At 36.0% G+C, this 26,698-nt stretch overlaps 1 protein-coding gene across 1 annotated transcript in view; it reads right to left on the bottom strand.

The window, feature by feature from the left end:
* Positions 1–9,974: 9,974 nt before the first annotated feature.
* LOC121324981 (BTB/POZ domain-containing protein KCTD16-like) overlaps positions 9,975–26,698 on the bottom strand; it is a 43,441-nt gene continuing 26,717 nt past the window's right edge. Inside the window, exon 2 of the mRNA XM_041267241.1 lies at positions 9,975–10,426. Within this exon, the coding sequence (XP_041123175.1) occupies positions 9,975–10,426 (452 nt within the window). The remainder of the gene's footprint in view (positions 10,427–26,698) is intronic.

Below are 26,698 nucleotides of genomic sequence, written 5' to 3'. Positions count from 1 at the left end.
AGTTTTTACAGCTGAAAATGAAACAGTGCAAAGCCTTTTAAGAAATAACAGAGAAATAACAGCAGACAAAAGACAGCAGATCTAGGCAAATGCAAGGACAGCATGTTTAATGCTGAGTTCACATGAATTTAATTAGAGCAGGCTGTAATTAGATGGAAGCTCTTTAGAGCAGGGTTGTAGCAACATTCCTTTTGCACATCTTTGGGATCTGAGCAGAATTTGTGTTGAAATAGCAAGAAGGCTGACAATGCCTTCTTGCTCTTTTAAGCCCCAAAATATGGTGAATTGAAACCAGAGCTCTGCTGGGATTTATTTTTATTTTGCGTTGTGCCATGTAAAACTGTTGTTTTTGAAAAGGCAAACACAAATGATCTAAAGCGGGAAACTAATCCCTGAAACTTATGTTCATTTTCTCTGGTCTTAGACAAAGACATTTTATTGTTAAAGGAACCTCTTGCACATGCTGTGTATGTGTGTCTCTGTATATTTCTGTATGCTTGTCTTTAATCATACACAAGGATGTGAAGTCCTAGTCAGCAATGAATAGCAAGCCCACACAGTATCTAAATGTATCTTGTCATATCTATATGTGCGGTTGTGTTTTAGATTTAGGGTGTATCCTGCTGTTTTGCATCAGTGAAGATAATATTTGTTATGGATCCACTACAAAGATTAAAGCTTGGGTAGTGGATCAGGTCTAGTGGGCTTCATTCTGTATTGATCTTTACGCAAATTCTTACTTGAGATGCCTGCACACACACAGATTTGTTTATGTGTGTGCGCGTGTGTGTGTGTGTGTGTGTGTGTGTGTGTGGAGGAGGTGGGGATGACATAGTGTCACAGAAGCAAAACTGAAATATATAGTTTATGTGAATTGTTGTACATGAATAGTCAAGTATGTGTTAATTCAGGTCATTTTTTTAACAATATGTTATAATAATTCAACCTGTAGCCACACTAAATGTTAACACTTTTCATAATGTTTAAATAATTATGTGTTAAATGCATCTACTAAATATTATAAGATGTAGCTACAGTGTAACTATATGTAGCTAAAGCACCTGTATTTTTTTATGTATACTTACAGAAAGAACATTGCACTTCACCTTTAATAGTGAGTAATAGAGGGTGTTAAAAACACATGCAACTGCTACAACAGCAGCCAAATACTGCACACACAGTACATGCATGCAAAAAAACCCAAAAAAACAAGAAGAGTTTGCTTTGCCCAGGCACCAGGCTTCTCCAGAAGAAATGTTTTCCTGTCAGTTCTATTAAGAGCAGACTGTGATAAGCATTATGGAATCCAGCATAAATAATATATTGAGGTCGATATAGAGGCAGAGGGTGCGTAGTGGATTCAGCAACGTGAACACTGGATAGACTTCAACAATCACATGAGGGTCTCTTTATTGGAACATATTGAGGGCAATCTTTTGCTCTGCTTGCATCAACGCAAAGTCTGCTGCTGTTTTGATTTATTTTGCTTTTTATTTATTTATTTTAAGCAATGTTAACATTATACAACTATAGGGCAGGGTCCCGCTGTTAAACATTAAGAAAAGTACAGCTATGGCCAAAAGATTTGCACCGCCCTATAGAATGAATTCATTATGTTAACATATTGAATTACATACCGCTTTGTAGTTTTCCATATACCATAAAAACAGCTTTATAAGTTCTACCAGTGTATAAGTCGCCGTCACCCCCCTCTCCCATTTTTGAGACAACAAGCCTATAGGTCACACAGGTGTATAGTCGCACCCCCTAGAAAATAGACATATACAAAGGTTTTTACATTACTTAACGAAAAACTGACCAAAATGGAAAAATGTGACATTTCAAAATCTGACATGAAATACTGTACTGCTATTATGACTTCCAGTAGACTTTTGCGATATCATTTTGTAGTTTCTTTGATTACATGGTGTTAAATAAAATATCAAAATTACGTCCATATAGGTTGTTTTGTTTATTTATTTTTTATCAATCCTAAAATTCAGGTGATGCTAAACTTTTGGCTATAGCTGTACACAATATTAGGCAAAGAAGTTAAACCACCTTAGCACATCTGTGATCAGCTGTGCAGTATAAGGGATAGCTGTATGCACTGTAAGTTTGCCATGTGAGCTGCAAAGATTGATTTTAGTTTTGAAGTGTGTTTGTGGTTGCCCGGTTTGTTGAAGCCTCTGTATCCACTCCACTGGATCCTAGAAATCAACAACTACCATCTGTGTTAGGATTGGCAAACGACTAAGAAGATGACTAATTGTTCATAGTTTGGTCGATAGCAAACAAGCGAGACAACGTCACTCAGCATGCAAAGCAATGCATACACAGAATGCTAGTATTGAGTTGTATTGAACCAAATTTAGTTTTAATAAGGTTCTGTGAATCTAACTTCCCATGAGATGATGATTCACAGCACTCTTGTCAATAGTTTTTATGAATGTGCGTTTTTTAATACTTCTCTCTCCTTTATGAGTGTCTAAGTGAGAGAGAGAGAGAGAGAGAGAGAGAGAGAGAGAGAGAGAGAGAGAGAGAGAGAGAGAGAGAGAGAGAGAGAGAGAGAGACCAAAATGGAAATCAAAAAGCAGTTGAATCAATCAGTTCTGTTAAAACCATCTGGAGAGTACAGATACAAGGCAAGATTTTTTAAATCCTTTGTTGATCTACCACGCTAACTGAGAATTTTAACTACAATACAGGGAATGGCAAAATCACCATGAGGCCAACTCATCTCAGTGATAATATATTTATAATTTTTAATTATTACACTGATTTCTTAAGGTTACAATTTAAAAAATCAAACATATAGTGTGTGTGTGTGTGTGTATATATATATATATATATATATTGATATATATATTATATATATATATAAAACTCTATTGATTTTTTTCTATATATACCTGCTGCTGCAAATATTGTAAATAAACGCCGGGTCTCAATTAAAAGCCGGGTCTTTGTCACTTAAGTTGGCTATTGTTATTAACTAGAACCCTGGGGGGGGCTGATTTTTTTCCTTTATAAAAACTGTCAATAATACTGAGTTTCAAAAACTGATTGATGGATTGATTAAACTTTTAGTTGTTCCAATAAATCGTCTTAAATCAGCTGGGGCCGGAGTTTTTTGCTGTTGTGCTCCTCGTTTGTGGAACTCTATTCTGGTTGACATTAGGCAGGTGGAAACATTGGCTTCTTTTAAGGCTAAATTGAAAACTTACTTTTTTGTATGTGCTTTTATATAATTGGTTGTAGCTGGAGTGTATAGTACATATGAGTTCTTTTGTTTTGTTTTTACATTATGTACAGTGCTCTGGGATGCCATGGTGTGAATGAAGGGTGCTATATCAAAATAAATTTGTATTATATTGTAATATAGTGACACTGAAGATTAATGCACATGTTGGGAACCTGTGTGTTAAGTTGAGTATATTTATACAGTGTTAAAGATGTTGTACTTTTGCAATTTGTACTTACCACTTTCAGTATATCTGCAGGGGATTTTTTATATATTAGCAACCAATTAGCAACTCAAAATGTATATCACTTTCACACCCTTGTAGCTCTTATAAATATTGTATTGTAATATTAAAAAAAAAAAAAAAAAAAGATTTTTCAGATGATGCAAGGAACATATGAAATTAACCAGTTCTTTTGGATACCTGTGATTTTCGGTTGCAAACTATTGGAAACGATGACATCAAAATCTATACCGTAGACAACTTCTTTCCTAATTTAACTTAACTGCTACCAGAGCTTTGATTAATTTTGTATCCAGAGCTCCCTTTAATAACAAATATAAAACCTGAATTAGTCATGGCTAGTACTAAACACATAAAAGGTCATTATTTCAGATTAAGTTAAATGCCATTCATAAAGTAATGATAACATATCATTATCCAAAAAACAACCAAACACCACCCACGCCATATTAAACAACAACACAGTTTTAAAAATAATTAATGCCCATCAACTTTATATACCCACTTTTCTAGGGCTTGTGCTCCAATGCCTTTGCTAGCTAAACCATCCAGTTTAGTAAAGTAATATTAGAATGCAAGGCTATATGAACCTAACCCACCTCTAACTTACATCTAGCACAATACATTCCAACTTGCTAAGTGAATTGTCCAACTTAATGACAGTTTACAAAACTGCTTTCTCTTGTTCTGGGAGTGCATATTTGAGTTTATTGATATAGCTGTTTGGAGACTGTGATGCTTATTAGGCTCATTTACAATGATCACATTCTGTCTGCCGTCGAATTGCATCTCACCTCCTTAAAGGCACCATTAAAGGATACATTTGTGGGAAAAGGAATTTAGTCAAATGCAGAGATTGTATTAAAAACAATTGTTAATTCATTGTCGTTTGCAAAACATATGTATAGAGATAATATAGTGGGGATACATTTTCATTTTTTTTAATGCAATTAAGATGTAAAATGCACTCTATAAAGTCAAAAAGTAAGCTAAAAACTGAACAATCCCGTACATGTCCCAACTAAATAGCTACTGTGCACCCTGTGAAGATTGACAGTCATTATGGGACTATCTACTACTCACAAACAGCATCAGAAAACGTTCACTCCACAATCAATGGGGCCTCACAAAGCACATTCACTTGCATATATAAACACTATCTATTGAGACACTGAGGAGAGTAAGTGTGAACTTCAGTGCCGTAGGTTGACTTATGTACAGGTGAAACAACATGGGTAAGTAGTCAAAGATAATGTTAAAAATGATTTTTTTTTAATGTGTGTATGGGTGGGGCAATTGGTCTGTAGTTCATACAGTTCCAATACAAATATGACAAAAAGGTTTTGTGTTTATGTGGCAACACTTTGATCATATTATTCCTTGCCAATAGCCGGATGACTAAATATTTCCATATATAACAACACTGAATTGGGTATTAGTGATTTTTTTTTAAACTAAAGAATGTATTATTGACCAATGCTTTGGGCTGTGGAAATTGTATATTCCCTGCTGTAGGCAAGTTAATTCCATTGATTAGTTAGTATTAATTTCTTTTGTGAAAGAAAACCCACATACACACTTCTGATCCTTGATAAATCTACAGAATCTGTCAGAGTGCCCTTCTGAACACTTACTCCTGCAGGATTCATATGCAGTGCTGTTTAAATAGCCACCTCTGAGTTCAGAATTTAAAAGAAATAAATCTTAGCTGCTTGTTCACATGTACCGATGCAAAACAAGGCAAGAAATCAAACACCAAGGCCTTCAGGAAGCTTTAGAGCATGCATCAAAATTTCATGAATAATGATGTGACCTGTAGTGATTTGTCCCCTTTCCTCTGCACATCTAACACTTACTGTTCAAAGGATTAGATATATGTTGGCCATTCATTTTGATATGGTTTGATGGTGTTAAAATGTTCATTGTTATAAATAAATAAATGAATAAATAAATATCACATTTAAAAACAAACAGACATGAAATTGTAAGCTGATCTTAACCTGTTTAGTACTTTTAAAATCCCTAAATTAAGATCTAATATTGGGTTTTTGTCCTGTTTGAATGATTTGTCTACTTTTGCCATTGGTTTTATAATGTTGGTTCTCTCTGCCTTCTCCTGCCAGGACCCCTTGAAATGAGATGTATATACCAAAGGTTATATCCTGGTTAAATAAATACATTTGCTTTCAATTTGATTTGTCTAGGGTCTGTACATTCATATTGAAACATGTTATACATACATGTGTGCATTGTTTATCTTTGTTGGTATATCATTGCCAAACACTCTTCAAGGATTTTAACAGATGTGAAAACCATTTAAAATTACAGCATTGCTGTTTGAAATTGGGTTATTACCCCAAAAGTGCAATTGATTGTAATTCTAATTTAATTCCGGATTCACAGCTTTAAAGATAAAAACCTTTGTGAAACTAAATCCATAACCAAAGTAGGGATTTTCTTCAATGCCAGCAATGGGTTTTATACTGATGTATGCAAATCTATAGGCTTTGTATCCTGCTTTACTGGTGTATTATCTCAATTATATTCATTCATTAAAGAGGTTCAAACATTAAAAGAAGAGTCTGCTTTATTCCAGTTTTTTAAATGCATTTTATCCGTAGTACTATGTGATTCCAACCTGTCATATTAATAGCATGATATGTTATATTGTATGCTGCTAACAAATGTCAATTATTTGGAAAGATTTCTTTTTAATTGCAGTGTAAGGGTTTATCCCATTGCACAACTCATTGTATGGCACATCTGTGAACAAAGTCTCCTTGAAACAGGGGCAACAAATCTACTTGGCAATAGAGACACCAGTGCAGGGAGAAGAATTGAGAAAGTTGCCTTAAACAGTGCTCTGTTATTTAGAGAATGAAGATTACCCTTCCAGCTTCTACTGCTGATTTGTGTTATGGCATAGCCAGACTGTATGGCAAACTAAAAACCTTGGTTGTATTTTTACAGTAATTACAAATCATGCGAACAGCCTGATAACACATGCTTTGTTATTGCACAGTGTCATTCATACATGTCATTAAAAACATTCATGTTAGTGTATAGTTTATAAAGTTGTCATTATATTTAATATGGCATAAACACATTTCTCAAAAGCACACTTTTTTTTATATTACATTAAAAACTTTATTATAATGTAAGAGCATTCTGAAAGCTCCTATTATTGTTTCTAAAGACATTCCCACTGAAGTAGTACCTTTACCCAAATAAAAGTATACAATGTACAGAAACATTAGTTGACACAATCCACATTTTGTGCTTAACTTTTTATACAGCATCACAGAAACAGACTGATTATCTGAAGAACGCATTAACTATACCGTGTTAACATCTTACCTACACAAGGTGTGCACACAACAGTGTTTTGGGCAACTAAAAATGAATCAAATTGAATCACATGACTAGTTTAGTGCTGGCAAAAGTTTAATGCAATTTGTGTGATTCTTTATGCTGTTTTGCTGCAGTTGGTTTTATGGTTTATAATTTTAACAGGACGCATTCAAACTTAAACACAGTAGCCCCTGTTTGAAAGGGAGGCCTTGTATCTGTTTGTAGCAGCTGCAGCTGTTGAGGCTCCAGCAGTTTTATGAAACAAGAAACAGCCGTAAGTAAATCTCGTCTTAAAGATTTCCAGTACATTATGATTAGGCCTGGTTTTCTTGTTCTGTTTCCGTTAATTTAAAGCCTCTGCCAGCTGCATACCTTCACCTTACCTGATTTGTATACATCTGTAACACAAATAAAGCGCTCCATTGTCATTTCAGAATTTGAGAATTCACTTCAGCATTTCACTTTCTTTGTTTTTTGATGTGCAGACCAGACCAGAGGAGGGAGCACTAGAGTTCAAGCTTGTTAACACCATTCACCAATTCAGAAACTCTGCACTTGTGGCCACTATAATTGAGCTCAGCTACCTCTTGACCTCACTCCTAGGGATCTCTATAAGCAGTGTATTAAAGTGCTTTCATTCTTCTGTAGAGGAAGAATAAACGTTCGCTCTAGCCGGGTCTAAAGCTAACCCATATGGGTTACAGTATTATGTGAAATAATAGTACTATGTTAAAGTCCTACCTAAGCTCTGGCAGGCTTATGTGTGTATGCAGTTTTAAAGAGCTTCCTTTGATGAGGGTGGCATGGCCTCTGTCATACCCAGCCTCGTCACCTTTATACTAGGTCTGTGATCAGAGAAAGGTCCTCTTGCAATGGATAGCTGGAAAGTCAATCATAAGCCCTTCTTCTCTGCACCCTGGAGCTCTAGCCAGTAAGCTTTTCATAAGGTATCTGTAGGATTTTCAGCTGTGGGCTGTTTTCATTTAGTCATAAACTCTGATACAAGTTGTGCCCATAAGTATCGCCATCCCATTCAGTTTTATATTGATCCCCTAGAAGTCTTTCTCAATGATGCTCGTCAAGGATTATTTACATTATTAATCTCGTCAAGGATTATTTACATTATTAATTTTATTTTTGTAGTCTACCCTTCAGTGTTTTATAGTTATGGATGAATATTATCCCCATATGTTGTCTGCAATAACAGTTTTGGATTCAATGTTTTTGAAACTGGGGTGGAAGCATCAAGGTTGGTTCATAGCGTAGGCTATTGAGCTGTTGAAACTGTGAAAGAGTGAAAATGTGGTCATATCAAATTTTAATAAAGGTTAATGGGTGTCAGTACTTACAAAAAAAAAACAATAAAAGATTTTTTGTTTAGGTATCCGTTATAAGTGGTTTTATACAATCTAGAAATATTGTATTAATTATTAAAGATAATAACTCTTCTATAACACACGTTTGACACATTTGTTAAGAATAAAATACAAAGGAAAGTGTAACCAACTTTAATAAATGTATTATTGTTAAATTATATTTTGGACATGTGGTACAAAACTATTATGTGTTGTTATTATGTCATTTTAAGTGAATTGCTTTTTCATTCGCTTGTCACAATGCCTCCAGGCAGCTACAGCATTCGATGACTATCTCAAACCACATGGTGTCAACACTCATGGACACAACTGTATAATATGACATGGACAGCGCATGGCTGGGTTATGAGTCTATTCCTGCCTTTGAAACATTTGAGAGGAACGTGACAGAGGCTCGTTCGCAAGGTCTAAATGAGGTTTTCTCCATGCCAGAGAGGAAATACACAAATGACTTACATTTTCAGTGTTACAAACTACTCTTCGTCATTCTACAAAAATAGTGAACATGAAGCAGCCAGAAATTTCACATAAGCAGCTCATATTTTTAGAAAGTGCATGGTTGGGACAAGATGAATTATTTATAGAGGGTATACATTTATCACAGACCACTGTGGCATCTGAACTGTCAATTATTTATTTGCGCTATTGGCATGCAGTAAAAGAGGAGTGAGAGGGGGTGTATAAAACCCCATGAAGTTATAAATTAGCAATAAAGGAAGGGGATGTGGAAGCCTCCAGTAAATTCACACACATATACTGTGCCCTTTAGCGCTACACATACTTGTATTAAAGAAAGCTGATGAATGAAAGCCAGACGTGTGTAATTTCAAGATGAACAATGCAGTTTCTATTGAAGCATTTCATATCCACAGTGAAATATTACTAAGAATATAACTGTGTCTGAGGCAGTGTCATGTATACATATACTTATATACTGTATGTTCTTTTTATTTTTATATATACACTACCGGTCAAAAGTTTTAGAACACCTCCATTTTCCCAGTTTTTATTGCAATTTACGCAGTTTAATGTCTCAATGTACTCTGAAATTAAAGCATAGGACAAATAAACAATTTGATATAAAAAAGAAATCATGGAATCGTTTTGTTTAACTTGGCTTTCTTAGCAATTTCTCTAAAGGAAGGACCTACACTTTTAAGGGTTATAATGGCCTGTCTGTCTTCCTTTGTTAATTGCCTTTTTCTCGCCATTATGATAGCAATATACTACTTCCTGCAGTACAATACTGTCCAAATTATGCTTAAGAGGGTGTAGCAACACAGTCTGTTCCAACACTGCTTTTATACAGACAGAGGGTTTGTAAGTAATCAGCAAAAGTTGGGACACCTGTAGGAATTGTTAGCATCAACTTTCAAGGCTTAATTTACTTCCATTGCTGCAGAACAGCTGTACGTTGTTAACTCATTACTTGTTCCCTGTAAAAGGCCTTTTTGTATAACTCTGAAATGTACATTATTTTTCAGTTTTTGGTAACCTAAACTTTTTTTTTTTTAACCTCTGGCAGTTTACTGCTTACCTTTGTACCATTTCAGGTTATTCACTGGACTTGAGCTGCTTAAATTTCAATAAAAACTGGATAAATGGGGGTGTTCTAAGACTTTTGCCCGGTAGTGTGTATATATATATATATATATATATATATATATATATATATATATATATATATATATATATATATATATATATATACATAAACTGTATTTTTTTTTTTTTTTTATTATTATTATTATTATTAGTTTTAAAGACGATATTTCCTAAGGAGGTCAGACTGCCACATGTATTTTCTGTCCGGGAATCTGTCTGGAATTTTGATTTTGTGAAAATCCTCAATGCATTTCTCCAGCTCTTCCTCTATGGTCAGCTTTTCCTTGGTGGGTTTTTTTTTGCTGATGTTGGATTCGCGAGAGCTGCTGGTCAGAGTCCTCAGCAGGTCGCTCTTCCGACGCAGCTCAGATTGCTGCAGCTGCTGCACGGGGCCTTTCTTTAGGGGCCGGTCGAGAGTCTGGATGTTGGGCTGGCGGCTTACCGGCCCGCAGATGACTGTTTCCTGTGGAGAGCTCGCCTCGGATTGGCTCTCGGAGCTGGAGGTGGAGAGTTCATTGAAGGACGTTCCACTCTCCCCTTCAGGGTCGACCTTGTTGGTTGTGCAGCAGCAATCACAGTGAGGGGATGTCCACTGGGAAGGACCACCTGAAAGAAAAGAAAAGGCAGAAATTAGTTTTACATTTCCTCTCAGTGGCACATTTACCTGCAAGTCAATACATACTGTCTCTAATGGTTTAAGATGAGGAAAGAACTGAGATCACCACCTGATCTACAGTAGAAGAGGGTCGTATTTCAGAATAGACAGGGTCTATTAACTTATTATAAATAATCTTGCATAAATGACACCACAATTGTAATTGTAGAAAAGAGTTTAAAAAATGAAATATCTAACAGAGTCTCTTGAGTGTGTTCCTGTCATTGAAAATCTCAGTGAGTGTCCCACTTTAATAAACTTAGATCTGCCAGCATATAACAGCATGTTCATTTGTATTAAATAAAATGCTCACAACTATATATAAACGTAATGATTGTCTCAAGCTTTCTCCCACAAGCTACTTGTCAATAAAGGTAAGATGAGGGATCTCAGTGGATAGGTATCAGATATTAAAACTGCAGTATCCTGTAATCTTGTTCGTTTTCTTTTTCAGTATACACAACACACTTTGCATGCACTTGTCAATAAAGGAGCTGGCAAACGCAAAGCACGGTATTTTAGGATGAACAATACATAGAAACTAAACCGTTTAAAATGTGAAATAACCAAAAGACCAGGGTTTGAAGACCTCGAAATTATTACTTGATGTGGGTTACTACAAAAGTTTTTTGTTTTGTTTTGTTTTTAAATTAACTTTTTTTTTTTTTTTTTTTTTTTAGTGTGTTCATTCAACAGGATTCAAGATAAGACTCCTGTATTATTTTGATAGCTGCATGCCTGATTGCATGTATAGGATAGGAAATGCCTGTTTCAAGAGTGGCTATAAACTTCAGAAATCTCAGAACAGATAGACAAAGCTTTCCCCCAGCTACAGTTCAACAACAGTACAGTACGGTAGCCATGCAGAATGGAATTGTGTCACACAGTGAATGATGTCGTATTTATTCATGCAGTTTTACTAAGACTCTCTCATTTGTAATTGTGATTCCCATTGTACTCTGGGAACAACATCTTCATACTGTAGGTAACTGCTGTTCACACCTGTTTTATATACTCTGCACAGTACCCAAGCAGTATACATCATTTATAACCTTCTGCTATACTATAATCGCAATATGTGGGAAATTTTATGATAGTGTCATTAAAAACTAATGTGGGGTCTTTCCCGCTCCACTGAAACCTCAGGTCTCAGGTTAGTCTCATGTGAAAAATTAAAAGCAACAGCTGAGAAAAAAAAAGACAACTGACAATGCAATTAATAAAGGCAAACACATATAAAACATGTCTTAATTTCTTGTTTAAAAGAGTGCTTTTTTATCAAATATTGTTGGCAGTAGCCTGTTTGGCTAACAAACTAATTTTGTGGCAGTGTTTACTGGCAGCTAAATAAATAATTGCAAGACAGAAAATACCTTTGGAAATAATCTTCAGTCACCAAAGGGATGGAGAAGAAATCACATCTGTTCACTTATTTACAGCTACATGGCGACTTGTCTTCTCTACAAACATTGAAAAATAAGTGCAAGAGAAAAGTGCTTTACATTTATTTTACAGGGAGTGTTCTACAGATAGAGCATGACATGCAATGTTTCTTCCTGCTTTTTTTGTATTACTACTGGAGTATATACAAAATTCAGATTTCTTTTTTTTATCTTGCTGCACTTGCAACATTCAGTCACCGGGTGGCAATGTGTGCATTGCTTTAAATGCTTTAAAAGTAAGATGCAGCTTTACATTTTTACAAGGTTATAATATAGTAATATAGGCATTACAGGATTTAAAGTTAAACTATTTGCAGAGTTGTGTTGATATATATGAAAAAAAAAATTACATTTTAAAGTCCTTTAAACAAGACAAATCCCTTGAATGTAATATAATTTTTATGAAGTTTTTGCCTTCAAAGCTCAATAATTGTTTTTACACGTCTTCTTTCTGATGTTGAAATTAACGTGCAGAAATACAAACCAAAATCCCTTCATAGTGGGATCTATTTCTGAACAAGACCTGCTTCCTGTTGTCTTTCTACTGTTTGCTTTAGGCCTGTTTTTATTCTCTTCCTGGCATTCATCCCTTTTTTCTGTAATCAATCCTATAACAAAAACAATCAAAGGTAGTGGTGGGGATCTTATCTGCATAGGAATGAAGCCAGGTCCTTGATTCAAAAGAGAGCCATGTGATCTTTAACGTCCATAGTACCTTGTTTCTCCATATCACGTAACTCCACTTTTATTTTATGTTAAACACACATCACCTTGCAACTGATGAGTTTATTATCCAACAGAGCAGTTTGCATATCTATTACCAGCGAGATTGCTCTATGATGATCATAGCTGTATCACCTGAGAATGTTCTTGCATCACTTACTGCAATAGAATATGAAGCTTGTTGGAAATGTTATCAGGCACTTAACTCAATCAAACCCTAATATAAAGTGACATAAAGAGCAGCATGCCACATGCAGTCTCACACACAAGATACCAGAGAGAGAGAAGAATAGCTGCACCCCAGTTAGATTAGTGTTTCCTACAATGTCTACTGCACTATTTCCCTATGTATGCAACTATAAAGTTTGCCTGCATCACTGGGTTTCATTTGATCAATACCTTTTTCTCTGATATATTTGTTATATACAATGTGTTTGGAATGCACTGTTCTTTGTTTGTCCTGACACCAATATAAATTACACAAGAGGAGAGCCACACTGGATTCACTTAAAGACACAGTTTAGGAATTACATTCAGATACTTAGCAGTATGTTTTGTTGTTGTTGTTGTTGTTGTTTTCTAGTCCAACAATAATTGGCAGTAATTAGTTGTGGGTTTTAAAAGGCTAACACTTGATCGTCCTTTATTCTGCTCACAGCATCATTTAGTGTTTTTAATTAGAGATGCAGCCATGAGGCAGTGTATGAACATAATGCACAATAACCACAAACTATACACAAAATATGAAGAATCAAATAAAAAATAACAAAAAGGTTGCATCTTTGATACAGGCTTTCATTATATCCAGTAGTTGACTGCACTGAATAATATAGAGATTTAGTTGGTCTACTTCACAAGCATAGCAGACAGCGCTATGGTTGTAACTTACCCTAATAAGGAGTTTTCTAATCACGTTTTGACTTGCAGTAACATATATCTGAAACACTGTACTAGAAAACATAATATTTTAGTGTGGCGTGCAAACTTCTTTTAATATGTATTTTTCAGATGTCAGGTATGCTTTGCTTTACTATATCTGTTGTGCTTGTTCTGCATTATTGTACAGTTAACTTTTACATTTGAAGTACATTTAATGTTTTCCTTCTAATGATGTACAGTTCATTTTTCCTCATTTAAAAAACCTATTGCTTTATAATTTCTCAAACCTCCTTAACACATATCTGCTTTTTTCAAGAGGCTTTTTATATTTTTTTATTTATATTCCTTTTCCATTTTTTGCATAATTTGAAGGCATTGAATATTATGCAAGACAACGATACAGAATTGCTTTTTTCTGAGACTTAAATTGATATTAAGTGGAGCACTTTCATTGCAGGAATACCCATGGCAATAAAAAGACACAAAGCAGACCCTTTAACATCTAATGTTTATCATTATCCCCTTGGCTTGTGAAATCTATTCAGCCATAATTGGTTCTCTTCAGGCTATTGCAGGCTATTCTTGTTGCAGGTTTGTTTATTTTTAAACCTCTGCAAATAAAGCAAAACTATGTTTTCAAACAAAGATAAAGTTACATGTGTGCATCACCAATACAGTGAGTCATACAGTAACTATTGAAGCAATGCTACCTATGAGACAGTATATTTAAAGTATTATAACTAACAAGAAGATCTTAAATCACAAAGATGTAAGTACAGTCTTAAATCTTAAGTCACAAAGATGGAGCAGTTTACTGGAACACTTCCTTAAAATACTATATAATATACCATACAGTGTATATACTAATCTAAAGCTATGATATTTTTAAATACAAATATCGATGCATGTAAAGGACACAAAAATGATACATCTAGTTCTACATTCCAAAGCATGGAAAGCTTAGCGGTTAGAGACAAAGAATGGGGTTGGACATAATACTTAATAGAATGTACTGCATGTCTATTGAAATAGGCTATTCTGAGAAATAAGAGTCATGATTTCAGGATGTTATGCAGCTAAATAAGTCCTAAGTAAGGATGAGAAGTTCACCAAAAGTCAGAGTCAAGGAGATCAAAGAGTGAAATATTCCTTTGATTACAAAGGGGCTAACCATTCAACATCTGGTCCAAGATATATAGAGTGGTTATTTTTTTAATGTTTTTGTCAGCAGGTATCCTTCCCCAAAATAAATATTTGGACAAAATTGTATCTCAAATTTACAGGTTAAAACAAAAACAATGTATTTGGACCGAGTAAGGTGGTAAAAACACATTGTTTTAAAAAAAGTTTAACTGAACTCCTTCCAAGCACATTGGCACTACTGAATACCAACTTTGAGAAATACATCTAATCACCTAAATGCAGCAAGCAAACATCTTTACCCCAGTACAGGGTAAAATTAGGGACCGAAGACCTATTTGATCTAAAGCCTTTACTTGCCCATGCAGAGTAGCCCTGCATTTGTTTATATCACTCAGTGTCTAAAAGGTCTCTTGATGGATGAGCAAGCTGCTCCTAGTTGGTGTTGTGAAAAATAGCTTCAGATTCTGTAGTATAGCTAAATCTGTCTGCAGCCTATGTTTTCTTGTCTAAATAAAACGACTAAGCTATACCTAAGGAGCAGTGTGACAGGGTCTTGCTCGTGTCACGTGTGTGGGTAGCCCCTGTTTAAGCAATACAGAGAGACACAATGGAGGTGGAGTTGAAACTCCGCCACAGGCGCGCAGGATTTATTAATAAACGAACAGAAAGTAAATAAAGGTGGTCATGTGACGTTACCAGCGATGGTAACGCACAGAGGACTAACACAGCAAGCTGTACAAAAATGCTAAATAAAACACAATACAACAAACTTTTTAAACTGACAGATGGACACTCGGTCAAGACCCGCCCATTTGCTGATTTAGGACCAGCACAGCCAATCACTTGCTGCCCTTTCCCTCAACCAAGCCTAGCAGGTAGCAAGTCTCAATCGAGCGCACGTCTGTAAACAATAATTCAATCAAACAAATAAACTCCAAAACGACACACAATAAACCCATTCCCACATACAATTTACACCAACACTAATTTATCATTGTGTGACAAATGCCAAGAACGAAATGGGTTGTTGAAATATCCACTTTGCCAACAGAAGCTCAGAAGACCACTGTAATGCCGCTCCTCCATTGCAGTTTAAAATAATGACTCCGCTCAGGACGTTTTTGTGGGGGCAAAAAAAGGTGGGGGCAAAAAAAGGAAGGGTTTTAGGAGCAGCCGCTTTGGGCTTAAAATGTAAATTAAACATTACAGTTTAATCGTATGAGCCAGTGAATTGATACCTGGAGGGCATTCATTTGAAGAAATATAGTGAGAACAGGTTATAAAAGGCAGGAATGGCCATTACCCATACAGTACGTCTACACAGATATTCTACTAAAAACTTAAAACATTTTAAAGGAAGCGCTTCAATGACTTTGGAATAAAGCCATATTTCAATGAAACTGACCATCCAGTAATGACTAAATCAGTCTAGAATCATAGTTTCTCCTTATCGATTTCTCTTTTAATCCCAATAGACAATTCTACATTCTGATAAACAAAATAATATAATATGGGGAATAGAGCGGCACAAATGAAATCATTTTTAAGCTCCAACTCAGAGATCAATACAAAATACACTTAAATAAATACACTTAAATTCACTTACACTCAAATCATTTATAAGCTCCAACCCAAAAACATACATAAAACCATTTATCAACTTTTAAAAAAAAATATTGATCAACATGTACCAGTTGCTTTTTGTATGTATAAACACCTTAAGGAAGTAATCAATAGCAGACCATAGGAAAAAAAAAAAAAGAGTGAATCACAAAACTATTGCAAGTGAACTGTGCTTATCAATGTCACATACATGATAACCCCAAAGCCAATCAGTATTATTGCCAGGAAAATATTCACATGTGTTTTAAAGTTCACTTGTGTGGTCAAGTTACCGACCTGCATCAGCTCCACATTTCACGTCCATGCTGCTGACATATGAGTAGTTACATTGTGGTTATTATTGAATATATTTTGAAAGATGTATAATGAAACACGTCACTACAAACCAAAGAAATTCCTATATGAGTGTAAATATATATGGAAGCCGTCACAGCTGTAATGACCTTTAATGACAACTAAATTAGCTAGAGCAGGAAAGTGCCGGCTCTGATGACTGGTTCAACTCTAACTCTTAACATTGTCAATGCATATGGCTGGAGTTACAGAAAAGTAAAAATAAATACAGCATAGCCCTTTCCACTAACTATACCAAGAAAAGTTTCAAGTCACTGTTTAAAAAAGTTGTGCTGAATTTTTCACCCCATTCTGTAACTGTATATCCAAGAGCAAATTTAGGATCAAATTTAGCAATTATTCGTTTTTGCTAAACTATAGTAAATATGGATTAATAGATTAAAGTGTGACCACATTATGGTTAACAAATTAATATTTCATTAACTATATCACACTACTTTAATATGCTGCTTTTAATACATGTATACTAGTCATACTAGAACATAGAACATCATATTGGCTGAAGAATTCACGTAAATCTGCAGAGTAACTCCACTTGTTTCATGCAGCCATACCTGATCTTGTGAAACTCTAGAAACTGCCAGGCTGCTGATGCCAACATTAATATTTTGACTTGGGTAGAAAATCAACTGCTTTCAACACTATAGTAATTGAAAACATATTTTCATGTTTAAATTAAGATACCCTTGAGATTCAATCCCAGATAACATCTAACAATTGTTTTTTAGAATACAATTACTGTACCATTTCTACTTACATTGAAAAATGATATTTCTTAAAATGCTAATGTGAATTTAATCACACAGGCACTGAATGTTTAAATAAGAATCTATAGTTAGAAAGAATACGGAAAGTTTTCTTAATCTAATGTAGTTTGGCTATTCAATTCCCTACTGTTTCTCAATGTAGTTATTGAATGGAAAATGGGGTTAAGTCTGGTCCATTTAGCTTTATTACTGTGGGTTTTCAGACGCATTTTCAAACTGTAGTGTGTACTTAAAAAATGCAGTACTTTGCTGTGGAAAAAGAGACAGAGCTACTGAATTACTTAAAACTGTACCAAAGTGAATGCGATCAACACTAGCAGATTACATCTAATAGCAGATGATGGAAAGTTTATGCCAGCTGGGAACAGCAAAGCCAGTCTCAGTTGCACTGGTACAGCACGCTCCCATCTATAGCACCTTGGAGGAGAAATTATTTATTCAATGCAGTTGCTTGGTTTTGGACCACTGACAGGTCTCACAGATACAGAGGTCAAGTAATGAAACCTGACAGAGAGAATCATAGAACACCGTTGTGAAATTGTGAAAGGATTGAAATAAATATATGCCCCCCCCCACCCCCTTATTTTTAGAACACACTGAATAAATGGTTTGATCATGAAAAAAGTGTTGTTAAAAATAAATTAAGGTTCTGACAGGGAACTCATTTTAACCTTAGATCAATTCTCGTTAACATCAAGCTTGCCGTATTTCAGGTGCTTCCGATACTAGATCAAATTGTCAAACGAATAACTAGTATAGCTAGAATCGCGAGTATAATTTTTTTTTAAGATTCCATTTGTTTATAATATCCTGTTGCTGTCATTACTTCCTAGTGACTTTTTTAGAACTCAGATATGATTTTTACCCATACCAGTTTGATCTAATATCTAGTCTTTCTCTCTCTTGTCAGAATTCAAATGAAATGTTTTTTTTTGTTTTGTTTTGTTTGTTTGTTTGTTTTGCAACTGACAAGCAGGTTGACCAGCAAAGCAAACAGAATCAGATTTACAGAGAGATGCATTTTGGTGTAATTTGCATAGCAGTGGAAACCTCAATCATAAAGGTGATGTGACCCATAAGAAGCAAGCACACTGTAAACAACAATAGGACTGAACCTTAGGGAGTCCCACAGACTCCTTTAACATTTGAAGAAGCAATGTCAGCCTTAAGGCACAAAATACCATTTATTTCTCTGAACAAAAAAAAAAAAAAAACCCACATAAGCCAGCACAGTAACTGTGATTAACTTTTTATCGAAAGCACCACCAAGGTCTGACAAAATGAGAATAGGCAAGTTTTCAGAATCAGATATCAATAATAAATAATTTGTTATATAAAATAAAGCTGTTGGAGTGCTAGTATCTGTTTTAGGCATGCCAGACGGTTGTAATAATGATCTAGGTCCATAAGAAGGGTTTTTTGGTAACAGACTTTTTAAAAGTATATAACAGTACTGTGAAGAGCAAAGGTAAAACATGCTCAATCATAGGCAAATGTGACATCAACCTTGGTCACATATCAAATTCAGCAATACAAATGTATATTGGTTCTTGCACAGTAGAAATTGCTGTATGGCAAGGATTTACAAAACAGCAATGGGGTGCATTATGGATACGTAAGGGATACAGTGTCTGGTAGGTCTAAGTTCTCCAGTCAGTTCCTTTCTCTTGACAAATCAGGTGGAAGCTGTTCTGCTGTCTTATAGGAGAGATAATGTCATGTTTAGACCCTTGCGAGTTACATGGATTGGAATCTGTCTTCCTTCGTTCCTATAGTTTGTTCTCCAGGGACACTCTGTGGTAGCCTTTGCCGTTACTGGCTCTAAAAGCTAAAATGTCTTGTTTCAGTATAGTGATCATTGAGATCACTGTGGGTTGCAGAGTCAGGGACTGCACAGGGACATACAACACTGCACATGCCCGTTCAGGCCCTGAGGGCACACATGTCATCATGTGCCGCATGGATTTTCACTCACTCTCCATACTGATTAATAATAATAATAATAATAATAATAATAATAATAATAATAATAATAATAATAATAATAATAACAAGGACTGGTAATATAGTCTAAAGAATCAAAGATCATGGTTATTTTTGCACTCCTTGTTGGCCTCCATAATACTGTATAGGGTACACATAGCTATGGAAAACAGTATTAAAGCTAGTCAAAAATCGTAGCAATGGGTTCCTTTAGTGTTTTTTTTTTATTTATTTTTTTAAATGATTTTATGTTTTTTAAGAAGCCCAGATGTTTTGCTAGCTGGCTGAAAGGCAACAGTGTTTATAAAGTCAAGTTTTTTGGCTGCAGGGTTTTGATATGTAAATCTGAATGCTTTTCTGTTCTTCTGTTACTAAATCACTTGGCATGTCTCAGGGTAGACGTTACTTCTGGTACCCTACTTACACTGCAACCATTTTGAAACCCTTTTTTTTATGATTTGGTTGGTGCAACATGGTTGTTTCTCTTGTAGAGCCACATTTAGATTCATTACTTAGTTTGATTCCGCTGGTCCTGTATGCAATAATTCATGCATGGGAACCCGATGAGTAAGGATGTCAAAATTCTCCCAAGCAGAGAAGTAAGAGCTTAAACATACAATTCAATACAGTGGCATTAATATATAGTAGCCTAAAGGTAAGCAGCCCTTAGTGAAATAGCAAAAATAATAATAATAATAATAATAATAATAATAATAATAATAATAATAATAATAATAATAATAATATTAATGAGACAAATCTTGCAAAGGCTTACAAAAGAACTTTAAGGTTTGCCAGTAAAAGGTTACAGGAAAGGCTTTGTCTCATATTTGCACCTGTGTTTGACTTTGGTTGTTGATTGGATGGGGAAATAATGCCACATGAATTAATTTAAATGAGAAAAATACAGTTTATTACCAAACAAATTTTAAAAACTGAAAAAGACGTTCTAAAGACATATTTTGTAAACATAGAGTAATACAGCAGCCTACTGTGTGTAAGCTACTGTTATGGTGTTATAAAGAGGGTGCTTTTCTTATCATGACACAATGCATTTTCAACTGCTGCAAAGCTTGATTTGCATTTATCTGGACAAGTTTGGACTTGAAGTCCCTCAGCCCCAGCCCCAGTCCATTGAGCTGTGTGAGCTGCAATGCAGCGCTCTCCAGGGACTGAGCGCTCATCATTACACTGTATGGCTAGCTTACAAAAGAGAGACCTCAATGAATCCAAAATGCTTTCAGGCTTCAGCACCCCTCTAAATCAAACATGCAGGATTTTTCTGGAGTGTGGGCTGGAGTAATGCTGTCTTCAAAAATTAAACTGAAAAGGAACTAGTGACCCATAACTTGTCAGACAGTAAAAAGTCTCACTGACTTCTTGTGTCTCCCACTTGGAGCTGATTTTTAGTGGACTTCAAGCTGTTACCCCTCCAACATACCCCTGTGACCCTGTCAAATAGGAACACTGTATTTATTCCACCATAATATATTATGTAGTTACCATAACTAAATCTTTTGGATTTATGGAGTGACATTTTACATGGGCTTCTAATTGCATAGACATATAATCACTAGATAAAAATAGGCATGGAGAATATACAAGCTGATTTTTCTCCTACTCAAGGTCAAAGATGCCAGTACGCCACTTGTGGGCAGCTGCTCTTATCTATTGCGGAGTGGATAAGCTTGGATAGTACAGCACTGTATATGCAGTATATTCCCATTTCCTCTCAGTTATAGCTTTTGAGTTGCCTCCTCCCTGCTGTCTTCAGTGTTGAATTGCAGATGAAGTCATGGTAAATGAACAGAGCAGTAGGGTTATAACTGTATTCCACTGCCTTTGGCGTGATAGCAGAGTTGCAATACCTTTGCTAATGAGATGGAAAAGCTAGTCTCTGCTGTCTGAGATACTGCATATTTTAGTTTTGAGCAGTCATCCTGCAGCATGATAACTGTTTGTAGTGTACTAAATTAAAGCTAGTTTAAAAAGTGAAAGCACTCAGCAATATTCTAATAAACTCAGTTGTGATTTTCTATATTCATGCTGCTGTATGTTTTCATTTGGATTTTCTACTGGAATAAAGTGAGCCAGCCAAATATTGAATATTATGATGAGAGGCTAAAGAAATCCATCTTTTTTTTTTTTAAATGTAGTCACTGCCAATTATTTTTTTATTTTCTCCCAATTTGAAATGGCCAATTATTATTTAGGCTCAGCTCACCACTACCACCCCTGCGCTGACTCAGGAGCGGTGAAGATGAACACACGCTGTCCTCCGAAGCGTGTGCAATCAGCCGACCGCTTCTTTACACACTGCAGATTCACCATGCAGCCACCCAGGAGCTACAGCGTGGGAGGACAACATAGCTCCCGGGCAGCTAACAGGCAAGCCCGCAGGAGCCCAGCCAGACTACAAGGGTCAGACAAGGATCTACGAGACACCCCCCACCCCCAACTCCCAACTCCCACCCCCACCCCAAGCGATGCTCAGCCAATTGAGCACCACCTCCTGGGAACTCCCATCCGTGGTCGGCTGTGGAATAGTCCAAACTCGAACCGGTGATATCCAGGCTATAGAGCGCATCCTGCACTCACACAGAACACTTTTACTGGATGCGCCACTCAGAAGCCCCCGAATTCCATCTTTAATGTCTGCAAAAGTACAGTCTTTTAAATGCCAGAACACAAATTGCCATTCAAAAATGTTAAAAGCTTTTATTTATTTTTCCATTTCAGTTCAAACTACATGCATAATGTCAGTATAATAAATAATGCGTTATGACTAAACCACTTAATAGTATAATTTCTATGTCTTCGTTTAAAGAACTGGCCTATGGAAAGTAAGACTATTGATTGTTATTTGAAGCCAGACGGGCTGATACATTAGCTTGAGTGGTGTTGTTGATTTTCAGTCTCTTCTTTACCATTCCCTTGTGAAGTTTTATAACATGATGATATGAAAGTGGAACAGCTGGAAGATCTGGAGAAAAATGGAGAGTTCTAATGCCTCAGCACGGACCCAACAAAAACAATATCCTGAGTTGAACTTTGCTGCGATTATATTTTTTGCTCAGACTGGAAAGAGAGATGGAATTTACAGATCTTTCGGAAACATAACCTTGAAGAAGGACAGGACATGAACTCTAAGAAAGTAAAGTGATCTTGTTTGGCTGGCCAAGGATGATCTATTAGTTGGAATTATGCCTGGCTCTGATTGGTATCATATATTAGCCAAGCTTCACTGCAGCTTGCATTGCTCCTGCTATGTATTGAGTTGCTCAAATTGATGTTGTTTGTTTCAGAGGAGCCAAAAGGGATTTTACAGGCCCACATATTGGCAGCACTTTTATATTGTCTTAATAACCCCATTCGTATTTGAATGGGTAGAAAGAACTGAGCATTGCAATTTTCACTGTGCTCTCAGTGTACACATATGGTGATTTCAAACATGAAGGAAGAAAACGAAGTATAGAATTAAAGAGTATAGAATTAAAGTTTGCAAAACTGAACAAAATATTTGCCAGCCTCTAAGAGCACATGAAGGAGGTAACTGTGTAAATTTATCACAGAGGCAGATCATTAATGTCATACAACAGACCTGTCCCGAAGGACAATAGACACAGTGCCCGCCAGACTACAACCTTGATCTGGCCAGTTAGTCCTTTTGACAGGTAAGGTACTTGCTGCCCCAACATGGGTCTTAACACAAGACGAATACAATGAACGAGTATGAATGAAGATATCAACATCTGCACAAGAAAACACAAAAAGAACCCAGCAACAACAAAGCAATCATTGTGAAATTCTGCTATTCCTTGCATTCTATTTGGATTTTGAATTAATGTACATCTTGTGTGGAATAACGGTTTATTTTTATTTATTTATTTTTAGGATGGATGTTATCTTTAAAACTTTAGTAAAATAAACATAGAAATTTCTGCACAGTGGTTTGATTTTGCATATATGCAAAATCAAACCACTGGACATTGTAATGGATCTCCTCCTAGCAGCTGATGAGTTCATAATGCTGACATCAGCATAAGACCTGTACTTACCTCTCAACTACAGTACTTGCTGTTTAGTTGAATGGTAAGTCATTTGTCTTTGAACCGTGAGGTTTTCAGTTTGCATCCAGCCCTTACCTTTCCATTCAAGACACTGGGATGAGATGACAATTCATTATAACGTCTATGTAAAGGTATGAATACTTTAAATCACGGATAGGTTCAGCACTCCCGGTACAGACAGACAGGTACAACCTTTGTATAGCCTATATGTGGAATAGGAATGTGCAAAGATTTATTAGGAAAACATCCAATACTGTTGTGCTTCAATAACTCATTTGGAAAACTTTTAATAGCTTGGCTTGATAATTAATTAGCTGAAAGATGCAGATGTCCTGGAGTGCAAGAAAATCACTGAAAATGGCTGTATAATTAGCCAGCTGAAATACTCAGCCAAAAAGCGAGTTGGAAATTTCCCTTGTGAAAACATGTTCTGTAGTACCGTCAATATTATTTCCCCTTAATACCGGTACTGTAGCATTGGCTATAGAAAGCAGAGGGATTTCAGAGCCTGAACAGTTGAAGCAAAAACAAAAAATACACAAATGTCATAATTAAAATATTGGCAATGAACAGTATAACCACACTTAAAAGGTTTTTGCTGTCCCTAGACAAACCCATTTTAAACTGTTAAAAATCCTCCGCAGTACACATACAGCATGGAAACTGAATTGGAACAAATAAATAAAAACTGCCGTTCTGTCCCTTGACTTGCAGCATGGTAAATCAGTTTCAGATTCTGAGGCATTCTATTAAAGACTCTGACGTCTACATGGCGTTTGTTGGCAGAACATAATGGCACAGGTGTTTCTTTAATGGTGCCTTCTACTTTGAAGAGTGTTGCCATTTAGAAAATATATGAACCATAGATTTTTCATCTGAACCTGTCCATCCCAGGAGGGAGAGGGCTTCCAGTAATTCAGGCACACATTAGCACTGGAATAGAGTATGAAATGTTAATGCTGTGTTACTGCTATTCAAGGAAACAGAGCCGAACACTTGGGACCCTTATTTACAAACCAAGCAGTGAATATGTGCAGCTCCACATTCAAAACATTTTCTGTCTCAAGCCCTCAGCTGAACTCATGAGTTCTAGGAGGCTTATTATGGAGAGGAAAATACATTGTACTATAGTATAGAGACCTTAAAGACCTTAAACACGTTAGTAAATAGGTAAAGGTATTGCAACTATATGCATTTGCCAGCATACTATGCTAATTCTTTATGATAAGAGTAGAAGAGTAGAAGGATAGATATAGTGCCTTGGTTAATATTGACTGCATCGCATTTATATTTCCAGATTTTATACAAGAATCAAGTTATCGTCTTCGTAATCAAAAGTATTGTTGTATAATCAAAGCTGTTACCAGAAAATATACAAACAGACTCACCGACAACCTGTGTTTCAAGCGGCAAGCAATGATAAAGTATTATTTATTATTGTTTAGTCAGTCCAATAAAAGGTATCCCATCTCCATCTCTTTGTCATCTCTGGACAATTCCCCAAACATGTTCAAACCTTTGGAACAGCTAGATTAATGAACTCCTGAGAGTGTAAACTCAGATAGGTAAGTACCATGCTTTTAAAAACCCTAAACAATACCAAAGACACTTGCGTTTATCAACAATTCAGTGAGCAACTGTGTGCCAAGTTATAATGAAGGCAGATACATCTCTTTAGAGTTAACATGCATGCATGAATAAAACAATTAATATTGTAATGGACTGTGCACAGGAAGATTTATTTATGCTACCTGATGACATATACGGACAGGTTACCTGTTGTTTTGCTATATGCTAGTCCTGTAAGTGCAACCATAAAAAAGGGGACATTTTGCTGTGTGTTGTCTGACATTGGTTTTTATGCAGCAGAGAGAGAAAACAGACTCTAACAAGGAACAGCCTACCATCTTCCAGCAACACAGTTTAAAAAGAGACGGTGTGAAATGGAAGATAGTAATGTCAAACTGAATGACAGATTGATTGGTCAATTAGCTTTTCCAGCTTCACATCTGCACAGCACAATCTCTGTCTCTGGAGGAGTCTTATCGGTGACTCTCAACAGCGAGCGAGCAAAGTAATGTTCATGCAAGTCAAAAGACAGCATGAAATGAATCAGCAACTGCAAAAACCTGGATATTAGAAGCAAACTGCAGGGCATGCCTAGGGTACACATGAATTACTATGAAGGGGACATAAAGCACAGGTGATCTGGAAAGACTGACTATTTCCTTGAAATCCTTTAATCTTTAATTTATCAAGACTTTTATTTGTGCTCTAGTGTATGCTTTTCCTGGAAAATCCTTTTTTTTTTTTTTTTTTTTTTATTTGCCTGCTGTTACATAGAAACTCATTCATAGCTGGAGTAATGCTGGCAGAGTACATGACAGGTCCCACACAGAGCATTTGTTAACTAAGTTATGTAGGCACTGATGCCCTTTTATATCAGCCACTAAGTTTGTGTTGCACGTGGTTTAAAATCATTCTGTTTGCTTGGAATCTGGGCTGAGCAGCACAGTTATTAGGAGGAAGTGACATAATAAGCTGCATGTGTCATGGAGAGTGTAACTGGAAAGTAGCTGCTTGTAGAGACGAGTGGTTAAGGTGCTTGGGGAGTGCTTGGTTGCTGCTCCTCATCCTGTATTTACACAAACGCAAATGACCCGCAATGATGTATGTCTGCTCATTGATATGCATAACCAAATAATATCTTACGCCTCCTTTGTGTCATAGGAAAGTTGATTTGGGAGGATCTGAGCTGATGTTAGCACACATTTGCTGTAAACATCTGGCAGCAGATGAACATGAATTCTACTCTCCCATGCCTTTTTTTTTTTTTTTTACCCTTTTTCATCTGTTTTGGGTGTGGCCAAAGCAGAAACCCGAACACACTGAATTTGGGTGGTAGACTTCATTGTGTTTGAATTACATAACTGAATTTTACATAAGCTAAAATCATAGAGGCAAAGCCTAGAAAGCTCTTAATGTACTGTATAAATGTACCACCAAAGGTTCTATCTTGAATATATTTTACATTACTGACATGTAATTCTGACAGCGATTTATTATGAATAAGGTTCCAAGCTCCTCTTCTCTGTCCTCTGTGCTTCAAGAGTCTGACCATATAGCTCTCTTACGTTCTGTCACACTTTCAAGTGTTAAGTGGGGCAGGACTCTAGGCTTAAGAGCAATAATACATAATATGGGACAGCTCCACTGTGGAAAGTAATTTAATCAGAGCT

Source organism: Polyodon spathula, chromosome 12 (assembly GCF_017654505.1).
Source record: "Polyodon spathula isolate WHYD16114869_AA chromosome 12, ASM1765450v1, whole genome shotgun sequence".
In the NCBI taxonomy this organism is placed as follows: Eukaryota; Metazoa; Chordata; class Actinopteri; order Acipenseriformes; family Polyodontidae; genus Polyodon; species Polyodon spathula.
This window is presented reverse-complemented; position numbering and strand designations above follow the sequence as displayed.